The 27,057-nt window shown below is 41.2% G+C and overlaps 4 protein-coding genes across 4 annotated transcripts; 3 read left to right on the forward strand and 1 right to left on the reverse strand.

Annotated features, from left to right (window-relative positions):
- Positions 1-1,264: 1,264 nt before the first annotated feature.
- Positions 1,265-5,485, forward strand: LOC117632620 (formate--tetrahydrofolate ligase). Its single transcript, XM_034366163.1, has 5 exons — positions 1,265-1,698; positions 1,815-1,964; positions 2,713-3,888; positions 4,549-4,695; positions 4,984-5,485. The coding sequence occupies exons 1-5, from the start codon at positions 1,387-1,389 to the stop codon at positions 5,257-5,259; spliced, it is 2,061 nt and encodes a 686-aa protein (XP_034222054.1). The 5' UTR covers positions 1,265-1,386; the 3' UTR covers positions 5,260-5,485.
- Positions 5,486-6,315: 830 nt separating this feature from the next.
- Positions 6,316-9,961, forward strand: LOC117632621 (protein trichome birefringence-like 4). The gene is made up of 5 exons (XM_034366164.1): positions 6,316-7,409; positions 7,599-7,791; positions 7,917-8,110; positions 8,194-8,352; positions 8,446-9,961. The coding sequence occupies exons 1-5, from the start codon at positions 6,490-6,492 to the stop codon at positions 8,822-8,824; spliced, it is 1,845 nt and encodes a 614-aa protein (XP_034222055.1). The 5' UTR covers positions 6,316-6,489; the 3' UTR covers positions 8,825-9,961.
- LOC117632988 (formate--tetrahydrofolate ligase-like) lies at positions 9,200-9,648 on the forward strand. The gene is made up of 2 exons (XM_034366642.1): positions 9,200-9,266; positions 9,308-9,648. Exons 1-2 carry the CDS (start codon positions 9,200-9,202, stop codon positions 9,646-9,648), a joined length of 408 nt encoding a protein of 135 aa, XP_034222533.1.
- A 730-nt stretch (positions 9,962-10,691) lies between the features above and the next one.
- LOC117632622 (peroxidase A2-like) lies at positions 10,692-12,405 on the reverse strand. The gene is made up of 4 exons (XM_034366165.1): positions 11,944-12,405; positions 11,649-11,840; positions 11,399-11,564; positions 10,692-11,291 (listed from the first exon to the last, which is right to left on the reverse strand). Exons 1-4 carry the CDS (start codon positions 12,193-12,195, stop codon positions 10,837-10,839), a joined length of 1,065 nt encoding a protein of 354 aa, XP_034222056.1. The 5' UTR covers positions 12,196-12,405; the 3' UTR covers positions 10,692-10,836.
- Positions 12,406-27,057: the final 14,652 nt, after the last annotated feature.

Here is a 27,057-nt window from a genome sequence, read left to right on the forward strand (position 1 = left end):
AGGCATGAATGGAAGCAATTAACAAACTTTCCCATAAATGGAACCCTACTTCTCCTTCTGCTAATTGCTTCACTTGTTCGTTTTCTTGTTGCCTCCAAGCCCACAATTTACAGAAAAAGCAGTTGCCAGCAGAAGCGGTGTGAAATTTGCTTTGAAGATTTGGTGAATGGTGACTGCTGCCGCGTTGTGCCTTCATGCAACCACACCTTCCATTTGACCTGCACTAATCTTTGGCTCACTTGTCAGCTTTCATGCCCCGTTTGTCGTGAGAATTATGAATGCAGTTTATATGGCTTGTGCGCTTAATTATCTTCGCATTCAAGTATTTTTCAATATAATGTGACATGTAGCCCTATTGATTAATTATTTTCATTCACTTGGTAGTCGAGAAATTCTTCGGTGTGACATTCGCAATTAAGAATATTTCAATGTAATGCCGTTGGCTATTGATTTAATATGTTGAACATCTTTCTCTCTCTCTCTGTATATATATGTGTCTTATATGCATGCACCTTTCCTTTTCCTAAGCTACCAATTTCTCTACCCTCAATGACAACACATGTACATTTGGGCGTAAATGGCAATGTTTCAGGTTGCCACTTGTTCATCAAGTGCATGCCCTTTCCCTCACATTCCCTCATCTTCTTCCTTGAACTCTTACAATTCTTGCCCACATTTCATTTTCTCTTGCTTTCTTGTGGTGGTTCTTAATTCTTACAATCAGATCATAACACCAAGCATTTGGTTGGTCCAAACGCCTCTCATTGATCTGGTGAGCCTTGTAATTTGTTCAGACTCTTTCAATTTAATATTTGAAATCACATTCTCACTTGTTAACTCTTGTTTGAGCTGTGAAACTTTAGCAATACCATTAATTCATTTAATCTTGTTTCCCAAGTTGCTGGTTTTGGCTTCTTTCCATATACTATTGTCTATTGAATTTCGCCGAATGTGTTACACATATTGCCTGATTTGCAGTGTATTCGATAATTTAAGCATGCTCGTGATTTGAGAAATGGATTTAATTGTGTTTATTATCCCTAACTGTTTTAACTTAGTCGGGATGACCCTAAGATAGCCCGGTCACGTGACAAATACCACTACAAAACAGAGTTGGAAAGACCTTAGTCTTTGTTGAGGAGAAACTTGTTTGAACTTGAATTGATTGTATTGTACATAAATAAGGTATTTGTCTACGCATGTATGACAATATAAGGTGGGCCCCACACATCCAATCCTCTGAAATTCTAATCCAACGGTTCAGATTTCATCACAGATACAATACCACATGTGACATTATCCGGTTCACCAACCATTTGGCCCAGCAAGCTCAGAATCCTGGACCCGCAGGATAAGAATTAAGTATTAAAACGCGCACTCAAATCAATGTTCCTCAAAACTCCACCTCTCCACTTCATCATCTTCAACGAGTCAGCCGATACCAGCGCCAAGAGAAACCAAATAAAAGAGATCACACCCAGAAAAAACGAAGCCAAAAGATTTGACATCTTCTTCTCGGAGCCCAAAATGAGTTCTTCGTCGTCGTTAAAGACGGTGAGGCAGCTGCAGGTGGCGTCTCCGGTCCCAGCAGACATAGACATTGCCAATTCTGTCGAGCCTTTCCACATCTCTGAGATTGCCAAGGACCTCAATCTAAGTCCCAAGCACTATGATCTTTATGGAAAATACAAGGCCAAGGTGCCCATTTCATTCATTTGCGTCATTGATATGTAATTACCTTTTGATTTGTTTTCTCTTACTTGGTCATTGGGTGGGCATATAATTTGTGCGTATTGGGTTGGGTGTATTTATAGGTTCTTTTGTCTGTGATTGATGAGCTGAAAGGATCTGGTGATGGGTATTATGTTGTGGTTGGAGGAATTACACCTACCCCTCTCGGAGAAGGCAAGTCTACCACTACTGTTGGACTCTGTCAAGCTTTGGGTGCTTTTCAGGATAAGAAGGTGAAATTTTTTCCCTTTTTGGTTTTTGATAGAAAATTTGTTTTATATTTTGGATTTGTTAAGATACAACAATCTAATGCTCTGTCCATATTTTCATTTCTAGGAATTGGCTTATCAAAAGAAGAACAAAAAAAAATTGGAATCAGCAATTCTTAAACTGATTACTTGCTGTTTGTTATTGATTATACTTGGGGCTGCCTTTGTTTTTCTTATCAAGAAACTGATTTTAAATGTTAATGCTGAGTTTGGAGTGTTTAATTGGTGAGCAAAAACGCCACTGCGTATTAGACTGTCAAGCATTAATAACAAGATTCATACGCAAGTTTATCTGCTGGTTTTTGAATTTTCTCTGCATACTAATCTTGTTTACTCTGCATCTGAAGAGATAGAGTGTGTTTTATGACGAAAGAGAATCCTGTAGATGAGATAAGAAATCAGTTCATTTATTCCATCTTGTCTTATTCAAAATGTAAATCAAAGTATTTCAAGCATGCCTTGTATTTATTTCCTTCGTTTTTAAGTTTTCTTGTAATATTGCAGTTTGTATGAAAGACTTAAAAACAAAGCAGGTCCTGCCAAAGGTAGAGACTTTTCCAGCTTTCCTTAGTACTGCTTCTCAATGCTAATGGAATTTTATATTGTTATGACAATTTCTTGGATAGAAAACTTTTAAAATTGGCAGTTATATATCAGAAGTAGATAGTATGGTCCTGATCACCTATTCTCCCCTTTTATTTTATGATATTAGGTTGTTACTTGCCTTCGTCAACCATCACAAGGACCAACTTTTGGAATTAAAGGGGGTGCAGCAGGTGGTGGTTACAGTCAAGTGATCCCAATGGATGAGTTTAATCTTCACCTAACAGGAGATATTCATGCAATTACAGCTGCAAACAATCTTCTGGCTGCTGCCATTGATACTCGGATTTTCCATGAGGCAACCCAATCAGATAAGGCTCTAATGAACCGGTTATGCCCACCAAACAAAGAAGGGAAACGGAGCTTTAATGACATCATGTTTAGACGTCTGACGAAGCTTGGCATCTCCAAGACCAGTCCTGAGGATCTTACCCCAGAAGAAGTTAAGAAATTTGCTAGGCTTGATATTGACCCAGATTCTATCACATGGAGAAGAGTAATGGACATAAATGACCGGTTCTTGAGGAAGATTACAATCGGCCAAGGCCCTGATGAGAAAGGGATGGTGAGAGAAACAGCATTTGATATTTCAGTTGCCAGTGAAATAATGGCAGTTTTGGCCCTTACAACATCTCTAGCAGATATGAGGGAGAGGCTTGGGAAAATGGTGATTGGAAACAGCAAGGCTGGTGACCCTGTAACTGCTGATGATCTTGGCGTAGGAGGTGCATTAACTGTTTTAATGAAGGATGCTATTAACCCTACATTAATGCAGACTCTTGAGGGGACCCCGGTTCTTGTTCATGCCGGTCCTTTTGCAAACATTGCGCATGGGAATTCCTCTATTGTGGCTGATAAGATTGCACTGAAACTGGTGGGACCAGGTGGGTTTGTGGTCACAGAAGCTGGTTTTGGTGCTGATATTGGTACTGAGAAGTTCATGAATATAAAATGCCGGTATAGTGGTTTAACACCACAGTGTGCAATTATAGTTGCAACCATAAGGGCATTGAAAATGCATGGTGGTGGGCCGGATGTTGTTGCTGGGAAGCCTCTTAACAATGCCTATGTAACTGAGAATGTGGCTTTGGTTGAGGCAGGCTGTATAAATTTGGCCAAGCATATTTCGAACACTAAGGCCTATGGTGTGAATGTTGTTGTTGCTGTGAACAAGTTCTCGACTGACAGTGAAGCAGAACTAAATGCAGTTAGAAATTCAGCATTGGCTGCTGGGGCATATGATGCAGTTATTTGTACTCACCATGCCCATGGTGGAAAAGGAGCGGTTAGTCATATATCCCTTTAACTAATTAGTTTTTGTTGACTAAGAGAGATCAATTTCTTTCTCTTGAAGCATATAGAAATTATGTGAGAGAGTACAAAAATTATAAGATCTACACTAAGCATTTTGTGAGCTCTAGAATTACCTTATTGCATGATGCAGAAGCTTTTTCTTCTTGCTTGCAGTGGACACCCCACTACAATTAGCAATCCCAGTTTTACTCCCAGGATAAACCAAGTTTAGACTTTCACTTCTTCTTTCTTTTACGTGCCGTTGGAGCCTAATAGTACTCTTGACAGTGTATGATAAATCATAGTTCTTCAAAGATATTCCATCGTGTGCTTAGGCTTCAATGTCTTTTTTCTTTTTCTTTTCTTGAATTGTGATTTTAACTGTATTCAACTATGCTTGTGTTGTTGCTTTCTCTCACTTCCTTTCGAATCATTACATTTCTGACAATAGGCACATCTTAGAATGAAAAATACCTTCAACTATAGCAAAGAAATAAATATCAAGAAAATTAGAAAATCTACCAATGTCTGCATCCGTTGAAGGCCGGAGCTTCCATTGGTCCAGGAAACGGCATGTATAACTTGCTCCTTGTATTTCTCTAGACTGCCATAAATGGTCTGCATAGTTGATGAAGTTTATTGTGATGTTCAGGTAGATCTAGGGATTGCAGTCCAAAGAGCCTGTGAGAATGTTACACAACCATTGAAGTTTCTATATCCTTTGGATTTTAGTATTAAAGAGAAGATAGAGGCAATAGCCAGGTCATATGGTGCAAGCGGTGTTGAATACTCAGAGCAGGTAAGCTTATCTGTTGTGAGATCCTTGAAGTTCAATATCTGGAGTTAATTTAATTTTGATTCATTGAAAGACAAATTACCAACGAATGCAACTATTTGTCTTGTTTTTCTCATTTTAAAAAAAACTACGTATTGTGCTGCAAACAGAACTTGATTCTTCTAGAGAGGGTAGACATACTTTCTCATTTCTCCTTTCATTTTATTCTTGGCATCACTGAAGAAAAACTCTTGTAATAGAAGTGTACTGGACGTGCTTATTGATATGAGTTTTCTTCATTTGTGTGAGTAGGCTGAGAAACAGATTGAGATGTACAGCAAGCAGGGGTTTTCTGGTCTGCCAATATGCATGGCAAAAACCCAGTATTCATTCTCACATAATGCTTCTGAGAAAGGAGCCCCCACCGGATTTGTCTTACCAATAAGGGATGTAAGGGCTAGCATTGGAGCCGGATTTATATATCCTTTGGTGGGAACAATGAGTACAATGCCGGGTCTTCCGACTCGTCCTTGCTTCTATGACATTGATCTTGACACCACCACCGGAAGGGTCATTGGTCTTTCTTGAATGTCATTCTGCATTCGGCTCTCGCTATGCTCACAGAGGCAACCTTACCAATACAGTTCTTCAAACTTCTGAAATTGTGTTTTTTCGCATCTTGAGCCAGTTTTCTGTATTACTAGATAGCGATTTCACAAATAAAGAAATCTCTGAAGTTGATAACTAGCTTATTGTGTTTTTTAACCCGATGAATAATTTATTCTATTATAAGAGTTGTTTCTGTACAACCACACATTTGGTGTTTACATCAGAGCATCCACAATGATGCTTTCTATTTCTTAGCTAAAATTTAGCTAAAAAGTATAAGAGCATCCACACTGATGCTCTCTATTTCTTAGCTAAAATTTAGCTAAAAATATAAGAAGTTATTTTAGAAGCTCTCTAAAAATTTCAACTCCAACCATACTCCCTAATTTGGAGAGTCATAAATGTTATAACTCTTTTTTGATTGGTCCATCCCTATTAAAAATATAAGAAGCTATTATAGGGAGCCACTAGGAATCATTTCTTACTCCTCAGATTTAGAAGCTCCTAGAAAACTCCTTATTTTAGGACGTGGATAGGGAGCATGGTTGGAGTTTCATTTTTACAATTCCTCCCTAAAATTTGTCTAATGAGGTGGTTTAGGAAGTTTATTGTTGATGCTCTGCTTGGCAAATTAAATCATGCATGTGTTCATATCAGAAAATAGGTAAGAGGATTATGATGAATAATAATTATAAAATTATTTCTTGATTTTATAAGATGCATCTGATAATCCAAATTATAAAGTTAAAAATAGCACCAATTACACGTCATAATTGATTGCATCATGTAGTTAATTAATGTAGTCCAAAAATGTGGTGGATTTAGCATCTTCCCGATAAATAAAAAGGGCAAAAACAAAAGACAAAAAGAAACAGTTGATCTTCCAACGAGCAACTGAAAAAACAGAAAATAAAAAACAAGCAAACAAAACAGAATCTCACTTGCCAGATTATCTCCAAAAATAGCAAATGTCTTGAACTAGGTTAACTAATTAACCACAACTTAACAGAAAAGTGGCATGAATTCTCACGACAATTGAAATCAACCAAACCCAAAACTCCGTTGTGTCTTCTCTACCATCTCTTTCTCCCTTTTTCAGGCAAGTCAGGGTTGTCATAAAGCAGACTCACATCAGACCCTTCTTCCCTGTCCTCAGTTAGTTTTTATTGTTGAGTTACAGAAGCAACAAAAACACCAAGTTATATAACAATGGCGGATTCTCCTCAATCCAATCCAACAAGGCACCAATTGCACACAAGGTTAATAGCCGAGTCGATGACAATTGTCTCTCCTCGGCCCTCAGTTGCGCATATCACAGATTCCACAGCGGCCATGAGCAATACAAGCCCACCTTCAACAAGGCACTCATCGCCCACAAAAATAGACCCCAGCAACTTTTCTCTGCTTTCGATCTTGGTCAGCAAAAGAAAATCCATGGCCTTTACTTATGCATTCACATTCGCCTTCATTGCCTGCACTTTCTTCTTGGTTTTCAACCCTCTTCCTCTGCGCTTCAAGAGCATCCTGCATGCCTCCTTCTACTCTTCTCCTCAGAACCCAAATGCCCATTTGGAGCTTTCCCGGAAAGTTGACCCTTTTGCCCTGAAACCTGATTCTTCACCACATTTGGATGAGATTGCAAGTTTGAAGGTTGGTGAGGTGAAAAATGAAAGCTTGAAGGGAAATAATAATGAGGATGCTCAATCATCCAACCCAATTCTTTCCTTGTTCTCGGAATCCACCAATCAGACTTCCAGCAACACCGAAATCGAATTTTCCGGGAAAGTGGAGGGCTCCAAGAAAAGAAAGGACACAAAGAAGCCTAAAGATTCTAAAGTGCGTTCTCATTCTTCTTCTAAAGACTCCAATGGAAAACATGGTTCGAAAAAGAAAAGTGATGGCAAAAAGGCCACGTCTAAGAAGCAAGGCAAACAAACTGAATTGAAGTCTGAGTTGATGAATGCTTGTGACATATTTGATGGAAGTTGGGTGAGAGATAATTGGTACCCACTTTATGCTCCGGGGTCTTGCCCTCTTATAGATGAGCCTTTCAATTGTTTTCTTAACGGTAGGCCTGATAATGGTTACGAGAGGTATAGATGGCAACCCAAACATTGCAATATCCCAAGGTAATTTGCAGAACTGTTTTCACTTCTAGTTTAAGTGTGCTTTGTTTCTGCTATATTTTATTTGCTTTGACTACTAATTTGAGGTAATTTCCGAGAATGGTTTTGCTTCTAATTGGTTATTATGTTGCAAGTGAACTTTGAAAAGCTTGTCGGTTCTATTTTAGTGATGTTGGTTTTGGTCTTGTGCAGGTTGAATGGTAAGAAGATGTTGAGACTATTGACAGGAAAGCGTCTAGTTTTTGTTGGTGATTCTCTCAATAGGAATATGTGGGAGTCTTTGCTTTGTATTCTTAGAAATTCAGTGGATAATAAGAGCAAAGTTTATGAAGTCTCTGGTAGGGAAGAATTTCGTACAGAGGGTTCTTACTCTTTTATATTCGAGGTATGTTGTTCATCATCTATCATCTCTCATTTGGAATTTATAGCCTGATGAATTCTTCCTTCTTTTGTTTTGGTGTTGCTAGTCTAAAGTAGTTTCTATGTATTTGTTCTTGAATGGATCAATAGGATTATAATTGTTCAGTGGAGTTCTTTCAATCGCGATTTCTAGTTCAAGAATGGGAGATGCCAGAACCAAGTGGATCGAAAAAGGAAACACTTCGCATTGATTTGATTGAGAGATCCTCTGATAACTACAAAAATGCAGATGTTCTCATCTTTAACACAGGTCACTGGTGGACTCATGAGAAAACTTCCAGTGGGTAAGACTCATGCTCCCTTTCACACCATGTCATTGATGTTAGGAAACTTGGCTGGAAAGTTATATTATTTAATTATCTTGCAGGAAGGGTTACTATCAAGAGGGTAGCCATGTATATGGTGAATTGAATGTCGACGACGCATTTGAGAAAGCTTTAACGACATGGGCAAGATGGGTGGACACCAATGTAAATCCTAACAAAACTGCTGTTTTCTTCCGGGGCTATTCACCTTCTCACTTTAGGTACATTAAACACAAGAAGTACTTTGACTTTCAGAACCGCATGGTTGGTTAACAAATGTATTGCATCTTCATAATCTTTTTACTCTTTCACAGAGGTGGAGAATGGAATTCTGGAGGGCATTGTCACGGTGAGACAAAGCCAACTACAAAAATGGAATCCACAGAATATGGAGGTGAATATCCATCGAACATGAAAATCTTGGACTCAGTAGTCAAGAAAATGAAGACGCCAATCTTCTATCTGAACATTACAACAATGACTGATTTCCGGAAGGATGCTCATCCATCTATTTACAGAAAGCCAAATTTAACCGAGGAGGAGAGAAAACCACCTATGATCCAGGATTGCAGTCACTGGTGCCTCCCTGGTGTTCCTGATACATGGAACGAGCTTATATATGCTCAACTCCTTAGACGTAACCAGAAGCAATATAAACAGAAGAAACAACAAAATCAGAGGACACCATTTTAGATATGGAGAAAATAAAATTAAGTAGTATACGTTTTTTTTTTGGAAAGATCATCACATGGAGAAAATCCAACAAGTATTCTCGATCTTATAGATAGTAAAGAAGGATAAGAACAAAAGTTGTAGTTGGGCAAGGGGTGGGATAATGTGCTCTAGTGCAAAGTTGTGTTTGCACATGTGGGAAAGAGGTGAAGGCTGGAGATGGATAGGGTAAGAGGAAGGAATGGCGAGGGAAACATGATTTGATGCTTCGGTTGCCACTGAAATAATGACAGTATTGGCCCTTACAGACGTCTCTGGCGGAGATGGACAAATGGTGATTGGAAACAGAAAGTGTTGATGATCCTGGTGCAAGAGGTGCATTAATGATGCTAATTAATGAAGGATGCTATCAACCCTCTAAGGCAAACTCTTGAAGGGACTCAAGTTCTTGTTCATGCTGCTGGTTCTTTTGCAAACATTGTGCACTGAAACTGGTTGGTTCAGGTGGGTTGGTGGTCACAGAAGCTGGTTTTGATACTGAGAAGTTCATGAATATAAAATGCTGGTATAGTGGTTCAACACCACATTGTGCAGTTGTAGTTGCAACTATAAGGGGCTTGAAAATGCAGGGTGGTGGGCTGGAAATTGTTGCTGGGAAGCCGCGTAGTAATGCCTGCATAACTGAGAATGTGGCTCTGGTTGAGGCCGGTTATGTGAATTTTGGCCAGGCATATATATCAAACACAAAAGTCTATGGTGCTGGGGCATATGATGCAGTTATTTGTATCCATCATGCCGATGATGGAAGAGCAGCGGTTAGTCACTTCCTCCCATTAGTCTTATAACTGACAAAAGGAATTGCGCATCAATCTCTCCTGACTAGGCGTTGCTTCTTGACATTGATATTGACACCACTACCGGAAAGGTTATCGGTCTTTCTTGAGAATGTATTTGGCTCTTCATATGCTCACTGAGGCCAATCTTTTCCAAATTTTATCAAACGAAAGCGTGCCATCTCTTCCCCTTACCATTACAGTTCATCAAACTTGTTATTGTGCTCTTTGATTGTTATGTCAGTCTCTGTATTTTTATGTCATTTTTCTGTTACAATAACGATTTCACAAATAAAAGAAGAAATGTACAAATCATTTTTATGTCGCCCTTTGTAGCTGTAGCTTTTAGTTTACAAATGCTTCCGACAATATTATCGACACTCTCCACTCTGCTTGCCATAATTAAAGGAAACGATATGAGAATGCCATTGATTGTAAAACACGTTTTAGTTTGAGTATAAATCTTATCAACATACACGCGTGATTGAATGAGTTTTGGTTTTTGTATATACCTTGACTTGTAAAAGTAACTCATACGTTAAGTACATACATACTTCCCTTTAGGAGGGATGCTGATCCATCCGTTTACAGAAAGCAGAATTTAACAGAGGAGGAGAGAAAATCTCCTTTGAGATACCAGGATTGCAGTTACTGATGCCTCCCTGGTGTTCCTCACACTATATGCTCAGCTCATTAGACATAAGTTAGGCCAGTCTAACCGAAAACTTGGGAAATTTTTTAGAATCCACTGAGGTGACTCCAACCTCACATCTGCGTGTCCATTGACCGCTACTTATATGCAAACTATATTGTATTGTGTATGCATCTTCTATCCCCACTAGTGACTTTTCACTCACCTCCATCCTTGTAAATATTCTATAAAATAATAAAAACAAAGTAGACTCGCCAAATTTTCAAGTGAAACTTTTCGATTGGAAAAATTGGCCTAAAAGTTAACCCACCTTACTTTTGAATCCTGAGTGCGTGCCTGAGTCACATAAACAAAAGCATCTCTATAGGAAAGTAGAAGAAGAAGAAAAAAAAAAAAACAAGTATAATTGTAAATCATGTCATAGTTTTATTCAAGAACTTTCATAGAAAGTGATGAGCTCGTAGTCATATAAGCTCGAACATGAAGTCATAGACATGATCATCATAATCATCAAATCAGGCTTTAAGCTTGATTAGATTTTCATAGCCTTAATACTCAGCTATCAAAGTAGCAGATGATCCATATGAATCTTCATTAACCTTACTGCAGTTCAATCGAATCTCTCCATCAGTTCCGGTCAGGACGCTTATATTCCCCATTTTATTCATAGATATCACAAAGCTCTCAAAGAAGGCGCTTTGATTAGCGCTGTAGCTGTTAACAATGTCAACGGTATCAGCCCCGGTGGTCGAAAACAGCTCTTGATCGCTTTGGAGAAGGCCATAATGAACTTGAAGATTAGAGAAATAATCGGCATCGAAACCATCAGGAGTTGAAGGGTCGAGATCGGCTAGCACACTCCCATTCCCGGACTGCGGGCATAACGCACTCAGTGTTTCTAAGTAGGTTGAGTTTAAGGTCGGATCCGGACTGCCTGTGCTGTTGAAGGCAAACAATCGGTCGGAGAAAAATTGACATTGAGCACGCCCAAATGTGTGAGCACCTGTTATGTTATGCATGTCAAATGTTGTCACTAAAGAGCAACACACACACACACACGTACGTATATTAATATGTCCATTTTTTTCTTTTCTTTCCTTCCTTACTTACCGGATAGTGCAACCAGATCAGTGGTGTCGAGGCCTACAGCTGCGAAGCTGGCCTTGAGTTCGGCAAGGGTGAAAGAGGGAGCTGGAAGGGCTTCGTTGGCAGCCGTGCGATTCGCTGTTGTGCTATCCCTTCTTCCTAATAGAACTGTCCATGAGGGGCCTCCAGACTGCAACCATAAAATTAATTTCAAGAAGAGATCGATATATATATGTATGTATGTATGTATTGTTGTTGAAATATATATATGTACCAAAGAAACAGATTCTTCAGCAGAAATGGCAAGAATATCAGCACAGGAAACAATGCCGGGGCAAGCAGTCTCCAAAGCAGTCTTGATGTTGTCCACAACATCAAATCCTCTGGCTGAGTTGTTATTTGGAAATGCTCCTTTCTCGCTGTCTATGGTACTACTGTTGTCCAACAAGATTGATCCATCACAACCCTGAAATTAAATAGATTATATCAGGCCATATATATGTACGTAAGAGGATTTTTGATGCATATAGATATGCATGTATAATGTAATAAAGTATATGTATATGTACGTTGACGAAGCAGTCATGGAAGAAAAGCCTGGTGAGGCTGGCAGCAATACGGAGATCTGTCTGCAAAGCCTCTTCAATGACAGCACGCACAATGCTTGTGGCATTTGGGCAGTCTTCATCATAAAACGTAGGGCTCAGCTGGGCCTCACCATATCCTGCACCTGCACACAAGATTAATAATATGGCAAACAAAATACTTGCCAATATTTTAGTACTGTAATTATTTGGAGAAGAAGAAGAAGAAGATGGCATTTTCGATATCGATATCGATATCGAATGATCTCTTATGTTAATCAATATGAGAGAGGCACTAGTAGTTGTATGATCTATATATAGGCTAGCTAGCGTGAGAAACAGGGAGATTGTACTAACCGTGCCCAGCAGATTGAAAAATGAGAAACACCTTAATTAGCTTTTAACTTTTGACCATCTGGAAGGAAGAAAAGTGACATCTTAGCTGAATGAGAGAAACTTTGATGCCACTGTGCCATCTTATAGCTAATCATGGAAGTTTTTTATCCCACAATAAGATGATGACATTGACTGTCGACATATGAATTAATTTGTCAAAATTGTGGTAATTAATTAGTATTTAACTTTCTTTTCATGTGTTAACTGCATGCGTATAACTTTGATATATATGAGTATATTGTATCATAAAATCAAGAACAGACACCGCATTTGTATCATAAAGTCAAGCAACTGAACAACGATGATGTTATATGTACGTACGATCATGACCGTCCGTATTAAGGAAGTGCAACCTGTGATCAACAGACTACTAGTCCACAGGACAAACACATCGATCGAGGACAACAAGCATTAATTTATGAGAAATAGGTACACGTCTTCCTTTGCCAGAAGTTTCTTATATATATTATTACAAAGGAAAGCACCGAAACAAAGTTCTTAATCTTACAATTTTTTAATTGTTTTTTTCTATGTGGAGTTCGAATCAGCTTTAAAAATGGGATTTACATTGGCAACATCAACATTTAACAAATCTATAAACAGATTGGGTAACAAAGTGTCATTTGTAGGGTTTTTATAAATTGTGATATCGGTCAAATGGGTTTTTAAAGGTTGGGTATGAGTTTGTAATGAATTCCATAATTTGGGAGGGTTTACTGTAATTGATCCTTAATTATAATATCTCTAGAAATTTAAACCTACTACTCTGGTTTAGTTTTTCATAATTAATATGAGATTGTACTGGTTTAAAACTATGGAGTTCAAAATCATAGTGATGCAGGATGCATAGGATCTACATTGTTTAGTTTCCTAATTTATTTGTTAGTTTCCTTTATTCTTTAGTTTTCCAAATCCTAGTAGGATTTCTAAGTTTCCTATTTTATTAGGAATAGGATTTCTGTTTTAGCTGGGGATTTTAATCCTATTATCTCTAGGTTTTAGTTTGCTATAAATACCCCTATGTAGTTCTTTAAAATTCAGATTTGAATATTGATTAAACCTTCTCTTAACTCTCTGATTTCTGCCTGCCTTCTATCTTTCTTTCCTTCAGCTTTTCTTATTCTTTTCTGTCCTATTGCTCTGAGTGTTAAAACTAACACACCCAGGGCTGTGCTACATCAATTGGTATTCAGAGCCTTTTGCTCCGCCGCTGTTACTCTGCTTCGTTGCCTCTACTAGTCGTCATGGCTCCCAACATCACCGTTGCCAATTTGGCAGACCAATTTCAGGAATTCAAGGAGAAAATTTCTACAGATGTCACCACTTTGGAAACTCAGTTCACCAAATTGATGGCTGCTCAAAAGACTGAATTTTCGTCCATGTCCACAGATATTGCCAAATTACAAGCTTCCGTGACGCTGCTCGTCACCCACCTCTCAACCGTGACTCGTGAACCATCCTCCACATCTGCTGTCCTCTCTAGTTCGTGCACCCCTTCTCTCCAGGCTGGTCTCCTTCCCAATCCATCTAAGGATTCCAAGTTTCAAGGCCACCTGGGCCTTCCATCATCTTCTGCAGGGACATCTCTGGTTCACTCTGAACCAAATTTTTCCGCAGGATCTGTACCTAAACTCCATTATACCCAACATACGATGGTTTCTCCTCTCGCGGATGCCATTATCCCACCCCGACCCCACGAACATCACGTCGTCCACCGCAACTTGGATTTTGAGATCGCCCGTCATGCCAAGCCTACTGCCCCTGACTTCGATGGTCGCGGGGATCCTACTATCTTTGTTGATTGGATATCGGCTATGGAAGATTATTTTGAATGGTACGACATGTCCGATGCACAACGGATCCGGTTCGCCAAACTTAAACTCGTCGGAGCCGCAAAACAGTACTGGAAGGCTACTGAGCATCATCTCCAACAACTGGGACAAACCCCTGTGATCTTATGGGATGAGATGAAATTGAAACTCCGGGAACAATACCTTCCATCTTTTTATCGTCACCAATTGTTAGATCAATTATGGACTCTTTCCCAGGGTACTTCAACAGTCCAAGACTATTATTCTCGCTTTGTGGAGCACAAATTGCGTTCTGCCCTACAAGAAGAGTTGGCAGTCACAGTTTCTCGTTTTATTCATGGCCTTCGGATTGATATCAAACGCGAGGTTAGTAGGTCACGTCCGGATGTATTAGAAGATGCCTATTGCCAAGCCTTGGAAGCTGAGGCCTATCTACGACCACAACGTCGTTACCCAGGATATCCTAGTCAGCCTACGACCACCAACCACGCCCGCACTACCACCCCGGGTCTGAAGACTGAATTTTCTGGACCATCTAATCCTACTGCGCCACCTACCAAAGGGCCGATCGTCTCTAATAATTCCCACATTGAATGTTTCCATTGCCATGCTAAAGGACATATTGCCTCTCGTTGTCCACAACGCACATTAACTATCAGCGTTAGCACAGACGACCATTGTGATATAGAGATTGTGGATCCTCTTGAGGGTGTGTATGACCCAGAAATTGACGATTGTTTTGAGGATGACATACTCAATCAGGTTTCTGTTATGCGTTGTATCTATTCTGCACCTGCATTGCCTGACTCCTGGAAACGCACTAGTATTTTCCATACCTACGTTCCATGCAATAACCAAACATGTAAACTGGTTATTGATAGTGGTAGTACCATGAACGTCATCTCCAAGTCTGCCGTTACTCGTCTCAATCTTAAGCCTGAACCACATCCCCACCCTTTTCACGTAGCTTGGGTTGATAAAACTAAACTCCCAGTCACTGAGCGGTGTCTTGTTTCCCTTAAGCTAGGGACCTGCGATGAAGACATTTATTTGGACCTACTGCCTATGAATGTTGCACATGTATTACTTGGCAGACCTTGGCTCTATGACCATCGCGTGCAGAATTGTGGTCGTGAAAACACATACACTTTTCAACATGAAGGCAAAAGTATTACGTTACGCCCAGCCAATCCTGCGATCAAACCTACCAAGACTAATATTACCACCTCCTCTCCATCGCAGACAGGCAAAGTGTCAGGTCCTCAGTTGGCTCTATTATCTTATGGCGAATTTGAGAAAGAAAGTCTGGAGACAGGAGTTGTATTTGCTCTTGTGATCAAAGAGATATCTGCGGCCCCTTCCTATCAACAACCTGAACCTCTACATCAACTCCTCAATGAATTCTCTGATGTCATGCCAGATGACCTCCCAAACGAGCTACCACCCATGAGAGACATTCAACATGCCATCGACCTTGTACCCGGATCACAACTTCCGAATCTTCCTCATTACCGCATGAACTCGTCTGAACGTGCCGAACTAAACACGCAAATTCAAGGTCTGTTGGATAAAGGATTTATTCGCCATAGCCTGAGCCCATGTGCTGTACCAGTGCTTCTTACTCCCAAAAAAGATGGCTCTTGGCGAATGTGTGTTGACAGTAGAGCTATTAATAAGATCACAGTTAAATATCGATTCCCTATTCCACGACTTGAGGATATGTTGGATGAGTTGGCAGGTTCCAAATGGTTTTCCAAGATTGACCTTCGTAGCGGTTACCATCAGATTCGTATTAGGGAAGGTGATGAATGGAAAACCGCATTCAAAACTCCTGATGGATTGTATGAGTGGCTTGTTATGCCATTTGGAATGTCTAACGCGCCTAGCACATTTATGCGCGTGATGACCCATGTTTTGCGTCCTTATATCGGAAAGTTTTTGGTTGTATACTTTGATGATATCCTTATCTACAGCCATTCAAAAGAGGACCATCTGCAACACCTCCGAACAATTTTTCATATGTTACGCCAGGAAAAGTTGTTTGTTAATTTGAAGAAGTGTTCTTTCCTTCAAGACCAAGTTTTATTTCTGGGATTCATTGTTTCCGCAGCTGGCATAAGTGCTGATCCTGACAAAGTTCACGCCATTGTAAATTGGCCGCTTCCTTCAACTTTAACCGAGACTCGAAGCTTTCATGGGTTAGCATCTTTTTACCGACGTTTTATCCCTAGTTTCAGTACTATAATGGCTCCTATCACAGACTGTATAAAGCAAGGTGAGTTTCGATGGACTCATGCGGCCACTCGAGCGTTTGAGGCATTAAAACAGAAAATGACAGAAGCACCTGTCCTACGCCATCCCGAGTTGACTAAAGTTTTTGAAGTAGCATGTGACGCATCTGGTGTTGGCATTGGGGGCGTCTTAAGTCAGGAAGGACATCCTGTTGCTTATTTTAGTGAGAAGCTTAATGAGGCAAAGCAAAAGTATTCGACTTACGACAAGGAATTCTATGCCATAGTCCGTGCACTACGTTATTGGCAATATTATCTGTTACCAAATGAGTTTGTCTTATATTCTGATCATCAAGCGTTAAGGTATCTCCATTCTCAACGTAACATCAGTAGCCGCCATATTAAGTGGACTGAGTATCTTCAGATTTTCACCTTTGTGATTCGACATCGTCCAGGAGTTGATAATAAGGTTGCTGATGCACTAAGCCGAGTAGGCGTTATCCTTCAATCATTGACTGCACAAGTTGTGGGTTTTGATAAAATCAAAACTGAGTATTCTTCTTGTCCAGATTTTGGTCTCATTTTTCAGGAAGTTACGGCTGGAAATCGTCGTGATCATGTTGATTTTCTGCTGCGGGATGGTTATCTCTTTCGTGGAACGCAGTTATGCATTCCCCGTACCTCTTTACGTGATTTCCTTGTGTGGGAATTACATGCTGGAGGTCTAGCTGGACATTTTGGTAAAGATAAGACCATTACTCTAGTTGCCGATCGATTTTATTGGCCTTCATTGAAGCGAGATGTTGCTCACATCCTAGCCCAATGTCGCACTTGTCAGCTTGCCAAGGCTAGAAAGCAAAATACTGGATTATACACTCCTTTGCCAATTCCGCATACCCCGTGGAAAGATTTAAGCATGGACTTTGTTCTTGGCCTTCCTAAAACGGCACGCGGCCATGATTCTATCCTGGTTGTCGTTGACAGATTCTCTAAAATGGCTCACTTTCTGCCTTGCTCTAAAGCTGCTGATGCTTCTTCCGTGGCCAAGTTATTTTTTAAAGAGGTCATTCGTCTGCATGGGCTTCCTGTTTCTATTGTTTCAGACCGTGATGTCAAGTTTGTTAGTTATTTTTGGAAGACCTTGTGGAAGCTCTTTGGTACTTCTTTAAAGTTTTCGTCTGCATTTCATCCTCAAACAGATGGTCAAACTGAAGTGGTTAATCGTAGTCTTGGAGATTTATTACGATGTTTAGTCGGTGATAAGCAGGGTAATTGGGACCTCATTCTTCCTGTAGCAGAATTTGCTTATAATAATTCTGCCAACCGAACTACAGGTAAAAGTCCTTTTGAAATTGTTTACGGTGTGATGCCACGTCCACCCATTGATCTTGCTCCCCTTCCTATTGATGCCCGTCCTTCGGAATCTGCAACTACCTTTGCTGAGCACATTCGTCGCCTACATGAGGAGGTTCGTCAGAAAATTTCTCTAAGTACGGACACATACCAACTTGTTGCCAATACTCATCGTCGCAGTCAAAACTTCCAAGAAGGTGATTATGTTATGGTTCGTGTTTGCCCTGAGCGATTTCCCAAACATTCTTTTAAGAAACTTCATGCTCGATCGATGGGTCCTTATCGTATCCTTCGCAAGTTGGGTGCCAATGCTTATTTGGTTGAACTTCCTTCTGATGTTCATATCAGTCCCATTTTTAACATATCTGATTTGTTTCCATACCGGGGTACTTTTACTCCTCCTGTTGCGACTGAAATAACCCATGCTATTGTTCCGCCTGCTGCTCCTCGCGTGCCTACTTCCCATGCTGCTCCTACGGATCAAATCTCACAAGTCTTAGATCATGAAGTGGTGGCTTCAGCCCTTGGGGGGTTTTCTCGTTTTTTGGTTCGTTGGGTGGGACGTCCGGATACAGATGCTACTTGGATTACTGAAGATGAGTTTCATCAGCATGATCCTTCTCTTCTCCGTCAAGTTCAAGATGATTTGGCAGCAGCTGAAGTTACTGATGCTCGTCCTCCTATTATTCATACCTACAGTCGGCGCCATCGTCGTTAAACTCCCCAGCGTCAAGTTCTTTCAACCGGAGGAGAATGATGCAGGATGCATAGGATCTACATTGTTTAGTTTCCTAATTTATTTGTTAGTTTCCTTTATTCTTTAGTTTTCCAAATCCTAGTAGGATTTCTAAGTTTCCTATTTTATTAGGAATAGGATTTCTGTTTTAGCTGGGGATTTTAATCCTATTATCTCTAGGTTTTAGTTTGCTATAAATACCCCTATGTAGTTCTTTAAAATTCAGATTTGAATATTGATTAAACCTTCTCTTAACTCTCTGATTTCTGCCTGCCTTCTATCTTTCTTTCCTTCAGCTTTTCTTATTCTTTTCTGTCCTATTGCTCTGAGTGTTAAAACTAACACACCCAGGGCTGTGCTACATCAATAGGCCAGGGAAAGTAGCCACAAAATCTCTTAAGATCTTAATTAAAGGTTTAGTAGATAACCAGTTGTTCAATTGGGATTAGTGCAAATATAATATTGTAAGGAAGTCCACATAATTAGGCATCGATAAGACATTCATGTTCCTTTTGGAAAAAATAATAATTTGGATTTAACTTTCTGGTTTATTCGAAATCATTATAGGTTGAAAGGGAATTTTGGAATTTCCAATTGCATGTATGCACGCGGCAACCTCTCGGAAAATATGCAGATTTTATTATTCCAGCAACAAAAATAAAAATAAAAATGCAGACGTTATTTTTTAAAGTCAAACCCATGCGTATTGACTTTAGGAATAGGAACCAACCAGACCGGGTTAAGAAAAATGAAAAAAAAAAAACATAATAAATTAGATGACATTAGAAAAAATAAGAAGAAATCAACGGTTTGAAAAAGAAAGTTTGCCAATTGAATATACGTGGAAGTGAAGGAAATCTGAAACCCCCATGTCGTGTTTTCCTCAAATCCATTTCTTCCTGTAGCCAGCCAGATGTTACTGTTGCCCTTGCCTCCGGATTTGTCTCTGAGATAGTAGAAATTGATCAAATAAAACAAAACAAACAAAGTTAGTAGGTAATATTTGTCCAATTGAAGCAAAGTTGGAATAATATGGAAGGATATGCATGCAATGCTGCACTGCAGGACCGTCCTTTTATATATATAGTTGCTCAACAAGGTACAGCATAAGGAAGATGGGGTTAAGAGTAAAGCAAGAATAATGGAGGGCATGGATTTTATTAACTCTCTCTCTCTCTCTCTCCCCCTATATAATTAACTGATAAGGATTGAGATGAAAAAAGGGCGCAGCACTAGCTAGTAAAGGTCCTTTATTAGTTTGTTGTGTTTGGTTAAAGGAAAACACCCAAAGAAAATGATGGGTACACGGCTGCTGAAAACAAGGCAAAAGATAAAGAAAGGCAGAATTGAAAATAGGAAATGTATATTCTTCTCTGCCTCACTATTGTGAGGCCAGGCTCCTTTAGTACCACAAAGATGGAAAGCTGATAAGGATGAAAAATGTAAGACACGTGACAGCTATCTAACGGTTACTTTAGTTTGCCCAACAATGTGGGGAAAAGTAAGAAGAGCCTAACAAAGGAGAAATACACATATTGGGCCAAAGCCACGAAAGACACTGTATTGGGCTGTAGAAGAAGTGTAGGGTGGTTGCATCAGAGAAGGAGAACACAGAGCGATGGTTTACTTGCTTATATTAATTAGGAGGCTAGGTAATGGAATTGAATTCAACATCCATCTCTTGTCTTCTGTGACTAGCTCCGCTAGCCTTACTTCTTGACACCACCACCAGCGGAAAGGTTATCGTATCGATTGGTCTTTTATTTCTTCAAAATATGTATATTTGGCAATTTTTATCAAACCAAAGCCTGACCCTCTCTTCCCCTTACCAATATATATACTTGTTCAATTCAAACTAGCTAGCTTAAGCTTAGCTTGTGATCTTTGATTGTTATGTCATATTTTCATATAACCCTATGAGGTCCTAGAAATTACACAAATACCCCTTCAACTTTCAAAATAAGAACACCTAAACCCTAAAATCATCCTCATCATCAGTGAATGGGAACACCTCACAGCATCTCCAGATACATAAATCTCATGATCACTACCATCACCATCTTCACTTTCGTTATCATCCTTAAAACCTTCAAAATTTTGAACAAGTTGAATGCATGTTTTCATCACCAACACCATGTGGCTAATCTCCACTACTAGGTATACGACAATCTCTTAAAAAAGGGCCATGTACTCTCCACTCTTCTTTCTCTTTACAACCCCTTCATTGGTTGAAATTCCTTTTTTTCAGCTGCTGCAAAGGAGTATAGCATATGAAGAAGATATGGACGAGGAGTATGAAACATCTTCTTTTTCTTGGGGGAACGAAGTACAAAGAGTCTTATGAATTAGGGTTTTTCTTCTTCGTTTTTTTATGAATTGGATTTATGGAGTTATCTGTAACAATTTGAAACCTTAGGGAAAATTTGTTTTCTAAGACTGTTGATACCAGAATTAGCAATCAATAAAGGCTGAACACGTGGACAATGCTTGGCATCGGCAGGGAAGCCCTCGGCACCCAAGCATATCGACCGCAATACAAAACAAAAATGCCCACTGGGCACGTGGCGTATCCACAGTGAATGTCTACAGTCCCATATCGAAATTCTACATAACTTGCACACCTCCCAAGGTTTATAAAAGGAGCAAAATTCCCCAAAATGGAGGTAATCTGAACTTTCGGCATACTGCCTTTTGATATATTCAAATCCTTTGCTAAATCCGTACTTACTTAAGCATCGGAGAGCCTTCAGCGAGTACCAAACCGGTGCCTAAGGTCTTACCGAGCGTTTGTTATTTTGCAGATCTCGCGCTCCATCGAGGCCCAAACATCACTAAGTTGAGCCCGATAAAGTGCCAAACCTCTTTTATTTTATTTTGACTGCTTTTAAAAAAATATTATATATCTTTTTGTTTGTAGCTGTACTTTTTTACTGTTGCCGAAGGCTAACAGGTTTTAGTTGACATACATTTACCGATCGTTGTGACTGCCGCCGATGGCTAACACGTCTAGATAAAAAATCTTTTTAATTGAAAATTGCGATGGCATATAGAATTGGTAGGATTCAGGTTCGAACCCTTTTATTACTGAAGGCTAATAAAAGGTCTGTTGCCTAAGTGACCAGTCATTCCGATCGTCTCTCCATCTACCAAGGGTTAAATGGATACCGTGGAATTTCCTGATTTTAAGTCGGGTTACTTTCGGCAATTTACGTATGATGGTCCCCACCGTTCCCTTTTGTTAACGAAGGATGTCTAAATAATTTAATCAAACATTTTTAATAAATAGCAGGGCAGTAGGCTTTTCATTTAAATGCTGCCGAAGGCAGGAGTACAAGCAGATTGTTTGTTTTACAGTTTTAACATGTCGTTAGCTAGGGAACTTCACCTGTAGTAATACTTCAGATGTTCGACGTTCCATGACCGAGGGTCTTATCATTGGAGTCTTTTAGTCAATATGTTCCCGATCGGAGAATACCAATGACTTCGTAAGGTCTTTCCCATAAAGGTCCGAGGGTTCCCTCCGTGGGGTTTTTGGTTCCTAGAGAGACCTTTCGCATGATCCAATCCCCTATTAGGAAAGAACAGGGTCGGATCCTTGAGTCATAGAACCGAGAGACGCGCTGCTTGTAGGCTTTATTCCGGATGTTGGCCTGCGCTATTCGTTCTTCAATCAAGTCGAGGCTTAACGCAAGGGCCTCCTCATTAGCTTTCGGTGCAAAGCTTTCCGTTAGGTAGGAAGGCTCACTGATCTCCACAGGGACAATGGCTTCCGATCTGAAAGCTAGAGAAAAAGGGGTTTCCCCAGTGGACGTTCAGAAGGATGTTCGGATGGCCTACAGTGCTTCGGGAAGCTTCTCCAGCCAGGCGCCTTTGGCGTTGTTGAGCTGCTGTTTCAGCAGTTTCTTAATGATCTTATTTATTGCTTTGACTTGGCCATTTGATTGGGGGTGAGCTGGTGAAGCGAAAAACAAATTGATTTTGAGGAAAGTGCAGAACTATCTAAAGAGCTCCGAGTCAAATTGCCTACCGTTATCAGTTATGATTGCGTAGGGGATACCAAATCGGCAACATATGTGTGTCCAGAAGAAGTCTTCCATTCTAGCGGCAGTTATGGCCGCCAAAGCTTCGGCTTCTACCCATTTGGTGAAGTAGTCTACGGCCACCACATCATACTTGACTTGACCTTTCCCTTGCGGCATTGGGCCAATTAAGTCCAGTCCCCATTGGGCAAAATGCCATGGACTTATGATCGGTATCAAGGGCTCGGCAGGGATGTGGGGTATATTACCGAATCGTTGGCATTTGTCGCACGTCTTCACTAGTGTATTCGCATCCTGATGCATAGTCGGCCAGTAATATCCCTGCTGAAAGGCCTTATGTGCCAGCGATCGGGATCCAGAATGGTCACCACATATACTGCCGTGGATCTCCCGAAGCACGTAGTCCCCCTTTCGGTAGTGATGCACTTTTGATACGGCGTGGTATAGCCACGACTGTAAAGGACATCATTGATGACTGTATATCTTGCCAATCGGTATCGTAGCTTCTGGGCTTGCGTCTTATCTTGGGGCTGGGTACCGTCCGTTAGGAAAGCGTAGATGGGAGACATCCACGTGTTCTCATACCGTACGGTACATACGTCAGAGGTTGCCGTACTTGGTTGGTCTAGTATTTCCCCTGGCACTTTCCTACCGAACCTGTTATTAATGGCCGAAGCTAATTGGGCCAACGCATCAGCGTGACTGTTTTCTATCATAGAGATCTGCCAAATCTCGTAAGTCTGGAATTTCTGAGCAGTTGGTGTATAGTTGACAGGTAAGCTGACATGGAGGCATCTTTGTCTGCAAATTCTGCCGTTATCTGATTCACTATGAGCTAAGAGTCACTGTGGATGCTGATCTATTTAGCGTTCATGCTTTCGACTAGCTGTAGGTCGACCAAAAGTGTTTCATATTTTGCCTCGTTGTTGGAGGCTCTAAAGCCGAATCGGAGGGAGTATTCAATTTTGACTATGTCTGGAGTAGTTAATACTAATCCAGCCCCACAATCTTGCTGATTTACCGAACCATCAACATGTAGAATCCATTAGGGGATTGAAGGGTCGAAGTGTTCGCACTCTGCTTGCCATGTTCTTCTGCATCGGTTCCTGGATTGGCTGGCTCAGGTTCTACCAAAGGTGTAAGCTCGGAGATGAAATCGGCCATGGCTTGACCTTTCTCCGCAGGCTTTGGCTTGAATTGTATGTCAAATTCTCCGACTTCAATCGCCCACTTGACCAATTGGCCGGATGTTTTCGATTTTTGGAGTACTTGCCAAAGTGGTTGGTTGGTTAAGATTGTGATTTCGTGCGCTTGGAAGTATGGGCAGGGTCTTCGAGCTGAGACAACAAAGAATAGGGCTAACTGTTCTAGGGGAGGGTACCGAAGCTCTGTGCTTTGCAGCGCTTTACTGACGTAGAAGATTGGCAGCTCTGCTTTTTCTGGTTTTCGTATTAACACTGAATTGACAGCAGTGCTAGATACCGTAAGATAAAGAAATAGGATCTCTTCTGGGAGTGGCTTCGACAACAATGGTGCTCTGCTCATGTAGTTCTTTAAGTCTTGAAATGCCTGGTCGCATTTGGTAGTCCACGCGATGTGCTGTTTGCCCCCTTTTAAGGCTTTAAAGAACGGTACGCACTTGTTGGTAGCCTTGGAGATGAAGCACGTTAAGGCTGCAACTCGCCTGGTAAGACTCTGAATGTCCTTTCTTGTCTTCGGCCTTTCCATGTCGATTATGGCTTTGATTTTCTCGGGGTTGGCCTTGATTCCTCTTTGACTGATCATGAATCCGAGAAACTTACTGGAAGATACACAGAAGGCGCACTTCGTTGGGTTTAGTATCATTCGATAGTCCTTCAATATACCGAACATAAAGGCCAAGTTGTGTAGGTGTTCTTCTTTCGTCTGACTTTTTACCAACATATCATCAACATATACCTCCATGATGCCGCCGATATGTTTGGCAAAGATTCGGTTGACAAGCCTTTGATATGTTGCTCCCGCATTTTTTAGACCGAACGACACGACATTATAGCAATACAGTCCCATGTATGTGATAAACGCCATATGCTCACTGTTGGCAGGATGCATGAATATTTGATTGTACCCCGAATAAGCGTCCATGAAACTGAGCAACTCATGACTGGCAGTAGCGTCCACGAGCTGGTCGATTCGGGGTAACGGGAAGCTATCTTTCGGACAGGCCTTGTTTATATACGCATAGTCATGGCACATTCGCCACCCACCTTTCGCCTTCCGAACCATTATAGAGTTGGCCAGCCATAAGGGAATGTCGCTTCTTTGATAAAGCCGATGGTCTGGAGCTTGTCAATTTCATTTCGCATGACTTCGTACCGTTCGACATAGTACGAACGGCGCTTCTGTCGCACATGTTTATAAGTGGGGGAGATACTAAGCTTATGATTGATGACCTCGGGGGAGATGTCTTTATAAGACCAGGCGAACACCTAAGAATGGTGACGGAAGAACTCGATGAATTGCGCTCGGAGTGATGGGGTGAATGTGGTGCCGATTTTCACACTTCGATCAAGTTGTTCTTCATCCAAGATCACCGTTTCTAGTTCTTTGGCTGGTTGTGCTTGAGGCGTTGGCATTTCATCTCTTGGGTCGTCGATTGGCCCAGTACCGTTCGGTGCTCCTTGAACAGACATGGTTTTGCTGGGAGGTTTGAAGGACGCTGATTTGAGAGCAGTGGCATAGCAAGCTTGTGCATTGAGCTGGTCTACTCGAATCGCGCATGTGCCATTGTAGGTCGGAAATTTCATCAATAGCATGTGGGGGGACATGTGCGCCTTGATTCCCGCTAGTGTCGTTCGTCCCACTATGACGTTGTATGCCGTTGGGCAGTCTACAATGAGGAATTGGTCATAGTTCATCGTTTTTCGTGGGACCACGCCAAAGGCGATGGGCAGACTGACACTGTCAACTAGCTGGACCAGGTCCCCGGAGAAACTGAGCAGGGGCGTTAACTGTCGATTGACCTGGCTATCATTTATTTCCATTCCTCTGAAGGCATCGGCAAAGATTACGTTCACCGAACTACTTGTGTCGATCAGCACCCGCCCTACGTCGCAGTCGGCGAGTTTGGCTCGGATGATCATCTGGTCATCGTGGGGGTAGATGATTCCTTCTTCTTCCTCTTCATAAAATGTGAAGGGCTCTCACCAAACCTTCGGCATTTTGTGATGCCGGTTGACCTCTATGCCGAAGACCAGCGGGTACTATGCAGCACAAACATACTGTTTCCTTGAGCGGTTGAACATCCTTGCTAGAGTGGGGCCCCTGCTGGTGGTACTGATCATGTTAATATGTAGATTTGCATTCGGGGCCGGTGCTTGCGGTGGTCTGGCAATATACTGATCCAGTTTTCCCTCATGAATCAGCCTTTCGACGATTTTTCTCAGGCTTATGCAGTCTTTAGTGTTATGACTGTTGTGTTGATGGTATCGACAGAATTTATTGGTGTCTCGATTGTCCTGCTGATTGGGCTTTCGGTGATTCGGCTTCGGTATTATTTCTTGCTCGTTCATCAGAATAGCTTCGTAAGTGGTATTCAGTAGAGTGAAGACTTCCTGACCGCAATCGTTATTTAGCAGGGGCGCCCGGTGGTCATTGCGATCGTACTTGTTTTTCCCCTTTTTTGAGTGCCCATGCCGAGTGTTATGATTGTCCTTCCGTTTGTGCCCCGCCGAAGATTCATCATTTCTTTTAGTCGGGGCATACAGAGATTCCTACACGGGATAACTCCTTAGAGCTAGTTCCTCCTGCCAAGCCGGAGGCCCGAATTTTAAGTTATAATATTCAGCATTTGCTTGGATTGCCGCTTGCTTCATTAGTTCGTCATAGGTGGGCCAGTTGCTACTGTCCACGAGGTATCGAAAGTGTGAGGACCGAAGGCCACTCTTGATGGCGTCGTAGGCTGCACTGTCATTCGTTTTCGGACACTTTGAGTACTCATGGCTGAAGCGTGTAGCATATTCCTTTAGGGGTTCATCCTCCTTTTGCCGAATCATGTACAGGTCATTGGCAGAGTGCAAACGGTTTGTTTGGATCATGAAGTAGTTGAGGAAAATCTGTTTCAATTTGTTGAAGGAGTCTACAGTTTCTGGTTCCAAACAACAGAACCAATTTAAGGCCGCTTCGGTGAGCGCGAACGGGAACAGTAGACATTGCCCCTCGTCATTGAGGCCCTTGCACCCTATTGCCGATTGGAAGGAATGGAGATGCGTTAAGGGGTCTTCCACCCCGGTGTAGAATGGTATGCGAAGTGGCTGCACCTCCCTGTCATGCCTAGATTGCTTGATGCGTTCGGTAAAGGGTCCTATTTGAAACTTTCCCCAATCAGGCCCCTGAGAGCGAGCCCTGTCGTTCTCCATCTTCTTGACCTTCTGAAAGAGGAGTCGGATAACGGGATCTCGACTAGGAACTTCTTCGGAACTATAGTCCTTCGAATATCTGTGCGGACTCGATGGCCTTACCTCAGAGTATCGTGTAGGTGTTGCCAAACGGTA

This window comes from Prunus dulcis, chromosome 6 (genome assembly GCF_902201215.1).
Source record: "Prunus dulcis chromosome 6, ALMONDv2, whole genome shotgun sequence".
Classification (NCBI taxonomy): Eukaryota; Viridiplantae; Streptophyta; class Magnoliopsida; order Rosales; family Rosaceae; genus Prunus; species Prunus dulcis.

Excerpts from the sequence above, each read along its gene's own strand:
- LOC117632620 (XM_034366163.1), top strand. The coding sequence starts at position 1,387 with ATGTTCCTCAAAACTCCACCTCTCCACTTCATCATCTTCAACGAGTCA. Across the intron at positions 1,699-1,814 it reads ATGGAAAATACAAGGCCAAG|GTTCTTTTGTCTGTGATTGA; the intron begins GTGCCCATTTCA and ends GTGTATTTATAG. Across the intron at positions 1,965-2,712 it reads GTGCTTTTCAGGATAAGAAG|GTTGTTACTTGCCTTCGTCA; the intron begins GTGAAATTTTTT and ends TTATGATATTAG.
- LOC117632621 (XM_034366164.1), top strand. The coding sequence starts at position 6,490 with ATGGCGGATTCTCCTCAATCCAATCCAACAAGGCACCAATTGCACACA. Across the intron at positions 7,410-7,598 it reads AAACATTGCAATATCCCAAG|GTTGAATGGTAAGAAGATGT; the intron begins GTAATTTGCAGA and ends GGTCTTGTGCAG. Across the intron at positions 8,111-8,193 it reads CATGAGAAAACTTCCAGTGG|GAAGGGTTACTATCAAGAGG; the intron begins GTAAGACTCATG and ends ATTATCTTGCAG.
- LOC117632988 (XM_034366642.1), top strand. The coding sequence starts at position 9,200 with ATGAAGGATGCTATCAACCCTCTAAGGCAAACTCTTGAAGGGACTCAA. Across the intron at positions 9,267-9,307 it reads AGTTCTTGTTCATGCTGCTG|GTGGGTTGGTGGTCACAGAA; the intron begins GTTCTTTTGCAA and ends TGGTTGGTTCAG.
- LOC117632622 (XM_034366165.1), bottom strand. The coding sequence starts at position 12,195 with ATGCCATCTTCTTCTTCTTCTTCTCCAAATAATTACAGTACTAAAATA. Across the intron at positions 11,841-11,943 it reads TCCATGACTGCTTCGTCAAC|GGTTGTGATGGATCAATCTT; the intron begins GTACATATACAT and ends ATTTAATTTCAG. Across the intron at positions 11,565-11,648 it reads CTGAAGAATCTGTTTCTTTG|TCTGGAGGCCCCTCATGGAC; the intron begins GTACATATATAT and ends TTATGGTTGCAG.